Here is a 13,527-nt window from a genome sequence, read left to right as displayed (position 1 = left end):
GACAACTAAACAAAATATTCGCATTTATCACTTCAAACATGGAAAAATAGCAGGGAAAAGAACTCGGGCTATTCAGGCCCGTTCCTTCCTCCTAGTCCAACCCCCCTCCCTTTGCAGTTTAATGATGTGATTGTTGAGCCCAGCCCAATGCATTTACATATGTTATTAGAAATCCAAAATACTAGTATTTAGTTTAAACTTCATGGGGACGTTAGGGGCTTTGGTCCAGAAAAAATATACATATCAGGATTTAATTGTCGTGAAGGGTTGGGTCACGCCTTAGAGTCCACATTGATGGTGTTTCAACAGTACTGAATTCTACAAACAACGTGTTTCAAGCCCACAAGTTTTACGAACCTAATATATTATCACCTCCAAACTTAAATATTCAATAAGATATAGTGATATACCAAAATTAATTTGTCTTTTTTTTAAACAAAAATTAATTTGTATTGGTTGGTTGTTTATCCGAAACAACCAAATATTCTTAAAAGTTTGGATGTGTTTTGAAAAAGACATTGATATTTAAGCATTGTTCACTTATCCCTCTGTATATATAAATACCTAAAACTATCTAAATAATTCATTTGTTTTTTCAGATCTTCATTCTCTTCTTTCTATCCTTCTTTACATTTCCTTTCATTCGAATACTCTTATTTCATAAAGTAAGTAAACTTCATTAAACATTTAATTTGACTCATTTATATAATTTAATTTTATCAAATATCTTGGCATCTTTTTAAGTTCATTAATTTAAGTTTTAAAAGACACATGGGGAAAAAATCTAGCCTATGAAGAACACATGTATCTCTTTTTTTTTCTGAATGGAAACACATGTATCCTCTTGATCATTCTTATATGATTGTATAATCTAAATTTGTACTTTTCGTTTATCACAATAATTATGAATTATTAGTTAATATGATCACTGTTATTATATTTAAGTATTGCTATACAAAGTGGACAAGTAGCAGTGAGTATGAGATAATCTAATTGTGTTAATCATGAGTTAGAGGGTTATGCTATTCAATTAAACCAATGAACCAATAAATAATATAGTACAGTTTTTTTTGTAATAATAAATAATTTTACAGTTTAAAAATTCAGTTTGTCTGACGAGCAATAATATTGGAATTTGGTTTGCATACAAGTTAAATTTTGAAGTTGGTCATCAACAATCAAAATGTTGTTGCAACTTTGGAAGTAAGATAAAAGGTAAAGTTTCATTTTTTTTTTAATTTCAAACAATTAAAATAAGGTTTTCTCACGTCTTTTGATTGTGAAACTAATCTTTCACGTGATACTCAAATTGCCTTTAATAATTCAGAAGCTCCTCAATAGCTAATTCTGGATTAACTAATTAACCACTTATCCCATATGCCACAGCCACTCATTATGGGCACAGTTTCGTAAGGGGAGTCTTTGATGTGAAGTACCCGATTGGCACAAATAAATTAGACCAAAAAGGCTTGCGTTTCTCTGTGAAACAGCGAAATGAAAGGCAAAGAAAAAAGTTGTGGTGAAAAGAGGTGAATGGCACAAAAGAGAGATCACTTTAGGCGCATGCAACTTGCTCTCTCTCGAGAAACATTCCAACCATGGCCCTCAATTCATTATGTATTATTAAAATATCCATTAGCCTTCAATGTTGGTTCTCCTTATTATGCCCACACTCACAATGGGCTTAGTGACCTATGTGTGAATCCATAATTCCAACAAGTTAAATAAATAAATAAATATTAAAAACCATTTAATAAGAGCTCCTCTTCCTAAGGCTTTTGAGAGCTTACTAGAGGGAATATAAAAGAATGGTGGAAGGTATTGGACATGATATGATTATCCTTAGGCATGTGCGGTGCCGTGAAAAAGTTGAAATTGGAGTAACTTGCGCCCCCACCAAATCCTATCGAAATATCTCTGGCTGCGACTTGAAAACGACGGTTACATTGGATTGGTTACTCCATTTGCAGAAATGCCCTATGCTTCTCAACAATGCATGCCACTCTAATCAATTGAGACCCCATTACTCTATCTTACCACCTTTCCAGCTCAAATCGTTGAAAATCGGGGTGCAATGTGACAAAGTCAATTAATTCTTCATTTTCCATCAATTGGACTTTCTTACCTTATTGTAACTTGGGCTACCTGCTTTCGTTTAATTTTCGGCCTTGTTTGTGGTTGCTAAACAGTACTAACATTGTGTCCTAAAATTCAATCAACTTGCCCCTTGTGAGTATTATCAATAAATTTGATAACACTCAACACTGGTCATGGAATATGAGTCCCGGCTCGATATAGTGAATCACATAAATGATAAATCTCTTCTGTCTTCTAACTTTGTACATCAAATTCGAGCTCGACTAGCTAGGTTTTGCCTTGAAAGGAAAACTCGAGATTTTGGGGCAAAAACTTCTTATATATAATTCAGCTGGGTTTTGTCTTGACAACAAAATTGACATTATTTTTTTCAGAGAGACATGGTAATCGAACGACGGAGTTTGGTCGTAATCAATAATTATCGGTACAATTATTAATAAGATGAAGAGTCGTTATATTTTTGTGGAGTAATTTACCGTGACAAGCAAGTAACATGTTTTCAAGAAAGATGCGTTAGAATGTGAATTGCCTAAACTTAGCGTTTCTTGATCAGTCAGTATTGTTCACCGTAGATACTAAATACTTTATGGTGAGCATGTGCGAAGCAAAGCTTGAGTGACATAGGACCAGAAGAAAGTGATTTTGGAGACAGACGATATACATATAATTAAGTTCAACTTTGATATTTTTCTCATGAGTATTTATATGATAAGAAAATAGATAGTTTCTCTAAACTTATTTTATTTATCTTCTTAATTTCTTCTTCTATAGAATAAAATAAGTATACATACGAAAAGAAAACAATTTGTGGCTGCTTCGAAACAATTTGTGGCAGCTTATCATCTGCCACAGAATTTTTTTAAAATAAAAAAATATAGAAAACTGAAAAGTAAAATCGTGTTTCAAAACACTTTTTTTATATGAAATCCGATTTGTCCATTTCATTTTTTTTTGGAAATCTACTCATTTTAATTATTTATTTGAAAATCGCCCTATTTTGATTAAAAAAACTCTCATATTTAATTAAGTTTAAAAACTCCGTCTAACGGTATTTTCAAAATTTCCTGTTAATTTGAAGAAAATGATTTTACAATCATTAGCTTGTAATGTGATTGTATTAATTTAAAAATTAGGTTTATTCAAGCTCGAAATATTATCAATGAAAAATATATACTATACTTTTTTGGCCCCCGAAATTATTTTCTACCGGTGAACAACTAACAAAACAAGCTAATCATTCTAATTATTGAATCAGTTTATCTAAAATTATTTATTAAAATAAACGCTTATTTTAATAAAATAAGATTTTTATTTTATTTTTAAGTATGTTTGTTTAAATTATTTTTACGTAAAAAATAGTTTTTTTGTTTATTTTAAAAAGTAAATTTTATTTGTTCCCTTAAAAATATTTGCATAAAAACATTTATTTTAAAAAAATACCAGTAAAAATTGAATACAATATCACAAAATTTATAACTTTCTCACCCTCTAGACTATACTCCCTTAATTAAAATTATTATTATTTTAATTTAAACAAACTTACCTATTATCTCTAACTCCATTTAAACTAATACACAAGCATGATAAATATGAAAGGAATCTATCTAATTTAGCCTTCAGTAGAAAAGTGGACTATGCCGCATTTATTCTTTCTAGATATGGGAATATGTGAGGGAAAAAAAGTAAATTGAAAGTTGAAATCCCACTAAACTTCTACAACTAATATACCAAAAGAAAACTTGTACAACTATATAAATTAGTAATAATTAAATAATATTATTTTAACTTTTAATAATACAAGTATTGTTAAACAGAAAATATATATTTATAATTTTACAATGTTAAAATTAAACCGGTTAAATCAGTTCTATGTCATATCTTCACGATGTACCAACAAAAATATAAATTCTTCACAAAGTCAATTTTTAGAATTAAATGAACCATTTCAGTATCCCGTTTCTGATCCAAGTAATCTGACGAACAACTTTATAGTAAAGAAAGAGTTTGAGAATAAAACAAAAAACGTATAAGATAAAATGAGTGTCGAATGAAAGAGATAAAAATTCATTATAAAAATACATTGCATTATAATATACGCTAAAATATATTTTGGGTTTTTATTTTAATTTTTTATTATGTTTATTTTATTAAACTAAATTGTTTCTCTTGTAAATTTTTTACACTAACTAAATTAACTTTGATTAGCATAACAAACGCTCATACGATATAATATCTCTTAAAATTTGTTATGTATTACTAAGTTTACCAAGTTGTTGTAATAATATGAATTAAAAAAATATTTATAAAATTAATAGGATAAACTAAAAAAATGAGAAATTAAAATTTTACTGAAAAATATAAAATCAAAAATAATTTTATTATTTGTTTATTTGTCGGGATTCTCATTAATGACCTCATCAATTCGGTCAACTAACTTAACCAACACACCGAGTTTGAGTTCGTCCATCACCATTCACCACCTATTCACCTCAACTATAAAAATTAAAAAGTAAGAAAGAAATACTACATAAACAATACAAATTAAAAAAAAAAACATAAAGTTTATCCTTAGCGGCTAACACTAATCCGGAATTCGTGTAATCCAAATTCACATCTTACTTTAATGATTATGATTTGTTACATAGATTCTTTTATCATTCATAAATTACCATTATATGAGCTATTTTTTTAACAATTCAAAAGTTAAAAATATACTTAAGCAAAAAAATAAAACAAAAAATTGAACAGGGAAAGTAGTAGGTTTGAGCATTTTCTCATTAATTTGGAGCGAGTAAGGGTAAGTATCTTATCTTCATAAGTGCTCTTTTGGAATTCAAAAACTTTTCTTACATTAGACTGAGGCATTATTTTGTGAAATGTTTTATATATTTTTTTATATAAAGTTAAATGAATGTAGTATTTTTCTATTAAAATTAATTTTTTTTTGTTTTGACTAAATCTTTGCTGGTTTTGATCAGGATACAAAGTATTAAGAAAACAAATCATCCACTATTACAATTACACCAGTTTCACTAAATAATAAAGTGATAAATAGATTCAAAGTCATTTCAATAAAAAAAAATAAAGTCAAATGTAAATTATTATTCTTTTTAGAACTAAATCATGCCTTAGAGAAAGGAGATTTAGAAACAATCAAAGTGAAAGTGTAATTTATTCTTCTAGGACAAACATCAAGATACATATAAGGATGTGTTGTAATTGACCAATTCGATATTTTGAGAGAATATCTTATCCCGATATTTATCCCATCTCGAGATCTTCACGCCTCCACGCGTGAGCAGTTAGGGGTGCTTAGGAGTTAAGGATTGATGGCACGCTGGTCTCGATTGGATTCTAAAAATGGAAGAGAAGTGAGGATCGATTGATTGAAGAAACTATAATAGGTACTTCCTTTCGACTTAAATATTAATAAAAAAAATTAAACATCAATATAAGTAAATATTAACTAATTTTTATCTCAATGATAATATTTTTATTATATTTTTTATTTAATAAAATATTATTTCCTGTGAATCATTTATTCATATTTTACATGAAGGATATTTTAGAAAGATTTTTAAAATTAAATATTATTAATTGAATTATTTAATCAATGTATCTAGTAATTAAATTTAGTTATAGGGCATGCAGGTAGTACATAGTTTTCTAATCTCAAATGTGTGAGTAAAAAAAAAAAAACTAAATATAAGACCGGTCGTGCGTTGTCTGACCAAGGGAGTCGAAGCAGTACTATTACGAAATTAAATTATTTGAGTAACTCAAAGTGTAACAAGTGATAATAACACAAAATATGACTAGAATATTTGCTCTTGATGATCTATTTTATAAGATTAAATTAACTAATTTGTCATAACTAAAAATTAGTTAATTTAATTAAGAATTTTAAAATGTTTGTTTTGATTTTACACAAGATAAAGAATATTTAAAATAAAAAATCATTAAATAGAATAAATTATACAATACTACGTAATTTATTTTACGTATGAGTTATGAGTAGGCGAGGCGAGAAGAGTGCGCACAAAAAATGCGTGGAATCCAAGATTCCATTCCATGTCACCCACGCACCTACTGGCGCCGCATTTCAAGAGTTTGCCTCACTCCCATGTTCTATTATTGTTGCTTCAATCCTACGCCATAAACCACGTCTATACCCAACCACAGTCAACGCGCAAATTTAACCATGGTTAAGCATGCGGCACTGGCAGTGAGTGAAGTGACCCTTTTATCCTCCCTGGCCCCGCCGGTCACCCCGTTCTGGGCCCACTCCGGTAACAGTCACTATCTTTTCTATGTAACCATGACATCATCGTCTCGCAATAGTTTCATCTTGCCTCTTCTGAACAACCAACGGCTCTGATTCGACGCCCACGTAGCCACCTCATTCTAGGTACCTCTCTACTGTCTAGGTTTTAATACTATTATTGACCGCGAATTAACGTAACTAACAACTTTTTCTTTTCGGGTACATTCCATTTACCAGTACCAGTTTTTCTACCTGCTTAATTAATGATCTGTAGTCTTTACTAATTATGATCTCCTATTAATACTAGTATTGATTTGAACATAGGTCGCAGGAAAAATATATAATAGTACTGAAGTAATTTGTTTCTTTCTATGGTTTAATTTATCTGTCGGTTTAAAGTTTTTTAAATTTATTTTTAAGTACTTTACATTTTTGAAAATCATGAATATGATATTTGTTTTTCTTATATTTTTATCTATGACAAATATAAACCACTATCTTAAAAGTAATTAATAAATAAAGACTAAATAAGTATTATTAAAAATATTATTAATACACTTGAAAATGATTTTTGATATAAACTTTATACTATTGATTCTTTAACCCTGAGATACTAATTAATAAAATTCTCTTTTTTAAAAATAAAATTATTTATTATTACTATATTACTATCTAATTATTTAATTAATTCGCTAAACTTTAAATCTTTAATAATTTTTTAATTAAATGGTTTTATTGTAGTATTTAATATAATACTATTTTCAAAAAAATAGTAATCCATTTGTCCCATAGTAAATATGTAGTGCTAATAGGAAAAAAAAAAGCTCCAAAATATGCATCATTTTAACTTTTCATCACAATGTTTATTATTTGTTCCATTTACAATTCATAATATATATAAATTTTGGAATGTTTGCTGTTGTGCTGCATTATTTCTAACAAAGAAAATTAATTTCATAAAATTATTTTATTCTTTCATCTATTTAATAACTTTTCTCAGATTAAAAAAAAATGAGGATAAATATTGAAATTGCGCTGGTGGATGATAGCATGTATCTTTGCTGGGTAGGCTTGGCCCCCGTCATTCATTTTTCTGCGTCCAGGACTCTAGGCTCTTCATTCTTCTGGTTTTCTGTTATGGTTCATCAGAAATTCTGTACTATATATGACCTAATTTTAGTTCTACTTACTAACTACTACAAGAGAAAACTTTCCCGTCTGATCTACCACATAAGTTGGTTCAATTATTTATTTATATATTAAACAACGCAATACTAACTGATACATATAAAATTAAATTTATAAACTGACCATCCATTATCTTGCCCATAAACAAAAGAGGAAACGGCTCTCCACTTCTGAAATGGGACACTGACGCCCCTCCTCATAAGATATACATTATCTTCTGATTACTTATTTAAAAAATCACTTAAAGAATGAATTAGTCGTTTGTTTCTTTAACTTGGACTGATAGTTATTTTCATAAAACAACTCATCTATGCAGAAGTTCAATCTTCTAAGCTAATTAAATTAAATTGAATAGTAAAGTAAACGTACAACCGAGGCAATAGAAAAAGAGAGGAATTGAAGGATGCATTAGAAAATTTAGAATTCAAAACTATTGAGGATAAGTAGTTGGTCTGAACTCGCACTAAATACGGTCAACACGCTTAAGACAATCCAAAGAAAATGACAACGTAAAAGACACCGACACCTGCCGGTTTGGAGCGGGCACGTGTCAATTATCCAACGTTGATAGGACCACGTGTTGCTAATTGATTGGTGGGTACCTTAATCGATGAGGGGTGTGTCTTGCGTCATGAACTGCAATTAGCTGAAACTAACCAGTGGTTACGACAGCGATAATTAGGGGATTGATTAAGTGATTAACAATAGTAATCAAGGTGATAGGGTGCTATATAACAGAGAGAGACTCCGAAAGCCAAAACCAAGAGTGGCGAGAGGTACTTACTCACAGATATATATTTTTTTTTTGTCTCCATCATTTTCTCGAGAGCTTTTAGTTTGTGTGGTTCATCTTTCTTCTTCTCCTTCCCTCCCCCCTCTGTAACACCCCGCTTCTCTGAATCCCTTTCTGTTAATCATCTGTCTTTCAAGCTAAGATTTTCGGGTTTGTCTATTAATTCACCAAGAAGCAAACTTAGAAGGATTTTTCGAAAGCCAGGTGTTTTCAGAAACGAGATCCAGGTTTTATTGTCGAATTTCGCTAGTCAAATTAATTTTCATAATTATTTTTTTCTTTGAAACCAGCCAAGAGGGTTATTTTTGATCCCTCAAAGCTAATTTCTCTCTCTCTTTTTTTATTTCCGGGACTGAAGAGGTTGTCTATTTGAAATCTCCTTCATCCTTTCCTTTCTTGTAGAAAACTTTTTAAATTTTTTTGTCAGTGGGTGTTTTAATTAACCACCTGTTCTTCAAGTTTTAGAAAGACGCAGGTTGAATTAATTAGTATCATGGCAGCTTTGATGGATTTTTACAGCAGCAGCCCAGAGTTTCAACATCACTCAGATCCATTCAGGGGAGAACTAATGGAAGTTCTTGAACCTTTTATGAAAAGTCCTTCTCCCAACTATTTCCCTTCCTCCCCCTCCCTCCCTAATCTTTACTCAAACGGGTTATCCAGCAACACCCAAAGCTTAATTGGCTTCGGGCAAGCGCAACCCACATCTCTTGTGGGCCTGAACCACCTAACCCCATCTCAGATCTCTCAGATCCAAGCCCAAATCCAGATCCAGGCCCAGCAGCATCAGAATCGCAGCAACACCCTGAGCTTCCTTGGGCCGAAGCCCATCCCCATGAAGCACGCGGGCATGCCTCCGAAGCCCACGAAGCTTTACAGAGGGGTGAGACAGAGGCACTGGGGAAAGTGGGTGGCTGAGATCAGACTTCCCAAGAACCGGACCAGGCTGTGGCTGGGAACCTTCGACACCGCCGAGGAAGCCGCTCTGGCATACGACAAGGCCGCGTACAAGCTCCGAGGTGACTTCGCCAGGCTCAACTTCCCAAACCTGCGACACCAGGGTTCCTCCGTCGGTGGTGATTTCGGGGAGTACAAGCCTCTTCATTCCGCTGTTGACGCCAAGCTTCAGGCCATTTGCGAAGGCCTGGCTGAGCTGCAGAAACAGGGGAAGACCGAGAAGCCTCCGAGGAAGTCGCGTTCCAAACTCGCGGAGAAGGTTGTTTCCGACAAGGAGAACAACAACTCTTGTAAGGTGGAAGCTGCGTCCTGGTCGTCGGAAGGTTCTTCGCCGCTTTCGGATCTGACGTTTGCTGACGTGAGCGAGGCTCAGTGGGAAGGTGATTCGGATAATTATAATCTCCAGAAGTACCCCTCTTATGAGATCGATTGGGATTCTCTGTGAAGTGTCCTATTATGTATGGTCTAGTCTAGGTCTTAGTGTCTCTTAGGTGGCTGCTACTGCAATGGAGTTTTTGGCAATTGCAGGGCTAGTACTATTCTGTGTATAATCTCTCTACCTTGCTCACAGCTGGTTTTTTTCTTGCTTGACCAGGGAGAATTAGTCCGCTTAATATGTTTTTCAAGTGCATCGCTGTAATCTACTTCAATTTCATCATCTTATAAAATATATTATTCTACTATTTGTGTGTTAACAATTCCTGAATTAATGTATACACTCTTCATTCTTCAACATAGCATGCAGGTCTATACAGGAAATACACTCTGTTCAACAGCTGACATTCAATGAGCTACATGACGTCGGTCACTTCTCTACGATGTTAATCTTTTTTCCCACTATAAGTGATTCGTGAACGCTGAGTAGCCCTACAGAAATATTATTTTTGTATAACTAATTTTATTTTTATTGATATCGTTGATTTTTTGTTAACTAATTTTAAAAACTAGTTAACAAAGTGTTCTCACGATAAATTGGAAACACGACACTAGGGATTGTAGTTGAGCATCCAAGGAAGTGCAGTATAATTCATTTTCCAGTATTCCATTCAATTTATGAATCTCTCGGGCTATAGCCAAAAAACCATTTCCAGTGATGAGTGATCTAGAACAAGAATCATGATCGTTCACAAACTTATTAGTTATATTAATAATAATTTTTTTTATAACTTTTGTTTTTTTTTCAAACTGTCACGTACACCATGCATATATCATATTTCACAATTCTATCTTCTTTTCCTATATCTCGTTTTTATTGTACAAAATATGATACAACTTTGATGTAGAAATACAATTTCAACAAATTAATAATTAATAATTCATTTTTCTTTTTAACCAAACAACTTTATAATTTTATTTTCACTTTATTTCTTACTTATTTATTTCTTCTTTTTTCACCTATCTATTTTCATTCATTTTATTTCCTTTATCTTTTCCAAACATAGTGTTAATGTTAGGCATGACTTTTTTTTTTATAAAAAAAAAACAACAAATTTACACGTCATTTCTTAATGTCTAATTATTTGATAAAATTTAGGCAAATTTTTTCTTATTTTTTTATTCATAAAAATTGAATATAATATTAAGAATTTATAACACTGATACGTCTTGTTTAACTATTGAGTTAGACTCTTAATAGATAGGTCTCATTCAAATAAACTAAAATACACACCATAATTAAATTCGTGTAAATTTTAGCCAACAAAAAGGTTCACATAATAAGCTGAATGTTACATTGTGTGAATTGAGTTCAGTTGTAATTTGACTTCAGATTTATTCTCATCAATATTGTCTGCCCAATCTTATCACATGTGATAGGGGGGGGGGGGGGGGGGGTGATTTCTTGCCATTTATTTACTTCATTCAATGAGACACATCCCCTAATTCTTATTATCCTTTACTCTGACTATAATAATCCGTCGCTAATGCCTCCCTCATAAATTCACATATGGTGTAGTTAGGAAGACATGTTCTCCTTTGCTTTTTTAGACCTGTGAGAATTTATTCCTATGCTAGTTCGAACGCTGAGAATCTTGCATGAATATTAATATTTCTTGTTACGAAATCATTAGTTAAATTTCTCTAATTTGCCATCGTTTGTAAGATATATTAAAATTTAAATTTATTTTCAAACCGAAGTAATACTATGGGTTACATTTATTATAAAAACTAAATTTCTTTATCTCTCCATTTTTTTCTGGGTTAAGACTTATCTTTCATCTTTCAATGCGCAAATACTAGTACGTTATCCGGTCAGTGAAGCAGAACCATAGCACAATCAAATCCTGAGATCTAAGAAGATAGTGTTAGTAGAGCGAGTTAAGCGAGGATAAAATCTCGTTAAGAAAAAAAAGAAAATCATACTTGCAATTTGCTTATCTTTGTTTCTTTTTATTCTTTTTGGCACATAGTATTTGTTCTTTTATGGACGTGACGTCCAATTGTTGACGATGATGCCGATGCAGCCAACATGCCAATAGATATAATAGAGAAAGTATAACAACTTATCACTCTGCCAAGATGAAGATAATTTCATCCTAATGCTGAAACCTTGGCTAATTAGGATTTCAATTTTTGTTTAATTTATTTTTTCTCCTCTTGTTTTAAGTTCTTAAGTTGATAAGTAAATTCTGTAATAGTTATGATAAGGTTCCTTTAGAATAAAAATGAGCATTTACCCCAAGTCCCAACAACATGATCCGACAAAAGGGAGAGAATCGATCTCCAACTTATTGTATGTAAGTAGAAATAATATGAAATGTTTTAATTTTAAATAATAAAATATTTTATCATAGCTAAATCTGCATATCTTCTATATTAAGTATCAACCGAGAAACTAACAGTAAAATAAAAAAAAAAATCAAATTTATAATAAGTTTTGAAATATTATGATTGCTTTTAGATAATTACAAATAATTTTTTTACAATGAGTTCAAAAAAATACATTTCAAGTCAAATCAATTCTATAGTAAGCTGGATTAAGTTTCAAAACATAATCATTACTTTTGGATCAATACAAATTCTTATTTTTATGATGAGTTTGTAATAAAAAAAAAAACAACTATGATGAGTTCAAAACGTGCTTTTTGACTTTTAAACCAAATAATTAAACCCAATTGATTTATTTCTAAATTTTAACGATTACAGAATCAGTAATTTAAGTTTTGATTTCTGTTTGTGCGTGTACAGATTTAGATTTGCAAAACACCCTTGTTTGTTTTGGTTCAATGAATCCTATAAACAAAAAGAGAGAGCGATAACTGTTAGAGGCACATATGACTATGTTTGAAGTTGCTGGCCCTGCTGCTATATATGTACATTTTGTTATTAAATAAAACTTAACTTTAGGCGTTGATTATATAAAACTCATACTTTAATTTTTAGTTTGAAAAATATAGTTTACTTTAGTTCTTGAATTCATGAAAGTATAGGAGAAAAGAATTGAACGGTGTAACATTTTATAAGATAAGAAAAACAAAAATAAATATTTCATAAAATTAAAAACGTAAAGGTTAAAGTAAGACTTTACTCTTTACTTATTAGTCGACAATTATTGTCTAGCATAGTTTAATAAGTATAAGTGTATCATCAATATATAAGTTAAAAGAAATATAATGTAAATTTCAAACGACAAGAATAATATATATATATATATATATATATATATATATATCATGCTTTATTAATTTGTTTAAAAGTTGAATCTTTTTTTTTTCTTGGTGAAAATTAAAAGCCTTATTTTATTACAAGGCGTACAAAAAGGGCAGCAGAGCTTTTAGCCTAGGTAGGCCAAGAGGTCTATATGCATAAATATAGAAACAAGCTCATCATCATAAATAGGGCTTAACCAGCAAATACTAAAGTTTGTCAATTTAGATAGGTTAGGAAACCTAACAGTATAAACGGCCGATAAATAAACATACTTTACCCGCAACCTAATATTAACCTTGGATTTGTTCAAAAAAAAAAATTAACCTTAGAAAAGCAATAATACAAGTTTTTAACATTATTAAAATTCTCTAAAAAAACATAAAAAAAACTTGTTGAAGTAAAAAAAAAAATAACTCGTTACAAATTTGCAATAATTAATTGAAGTAGCTGCGCCTATAATTGTAGCATGCAAATATAATCATTAAGACTCATGCAAATGCTCGTTAACCTCAATTTATATAACACGAGTACAAATAATTAAATCCATAAAGACCTAGCTTTAATTAGTAATCAACTTCCG

The 13,527-nt window shown here is 30.9% G+C and overlaps 1 protein-coding gene across 1 annotated transcript; it reads left to right on the top strand.

The window, feature by feature from the left end:
- Positions 1–8,298: 8,298 nt before the first annotated feature.
- Positions 8,299–9,982, top strand: LOC114415335 (ethylene-responsive transcription factor RAP2-4-like). The gene has a single exon (XM_028379966.1). It carries the CDS (start codon positions 8,836–8,838, stop codon positions 9,742–9,744), a length of 909 nt encoding a protein of 302 aa, XP_028235767.1. The 5' UTR covers positions 8,299–8,835; the 3' UTR covers positions 9,745–9,982.
- Positions 9,983–13,527: the final 3,545 nt, after the last annotated feature.

The sequence above is a fragment of the Glycine soja genome, chromosome 6 (assembly GCF_004193775.1).
Source record: "Glycine soja cultivar W05 chromosome 6, ASM419377v2, whole genome shotgun sequence".
NCBI classification, from domain to species: Eukaryota; Viridiplantae; Streptophyta; class Magnoliopsida; order Fabales; family Fabaceae; genus Glycine; species Glycine soja.
This window is presented reverse-complemented; position numbering and strand designations above follow the sequence as displayed.

What these genes read in the sequence shown, in the direction of transcription:
- LOC114415335 (XM_028379966.1), top strand. Translation starts at nt 8,836, where the DNA reads ATGGCAGCTTTGATGGATTTTTACAGCAGCAGCCCAGAGTTTCAACAT.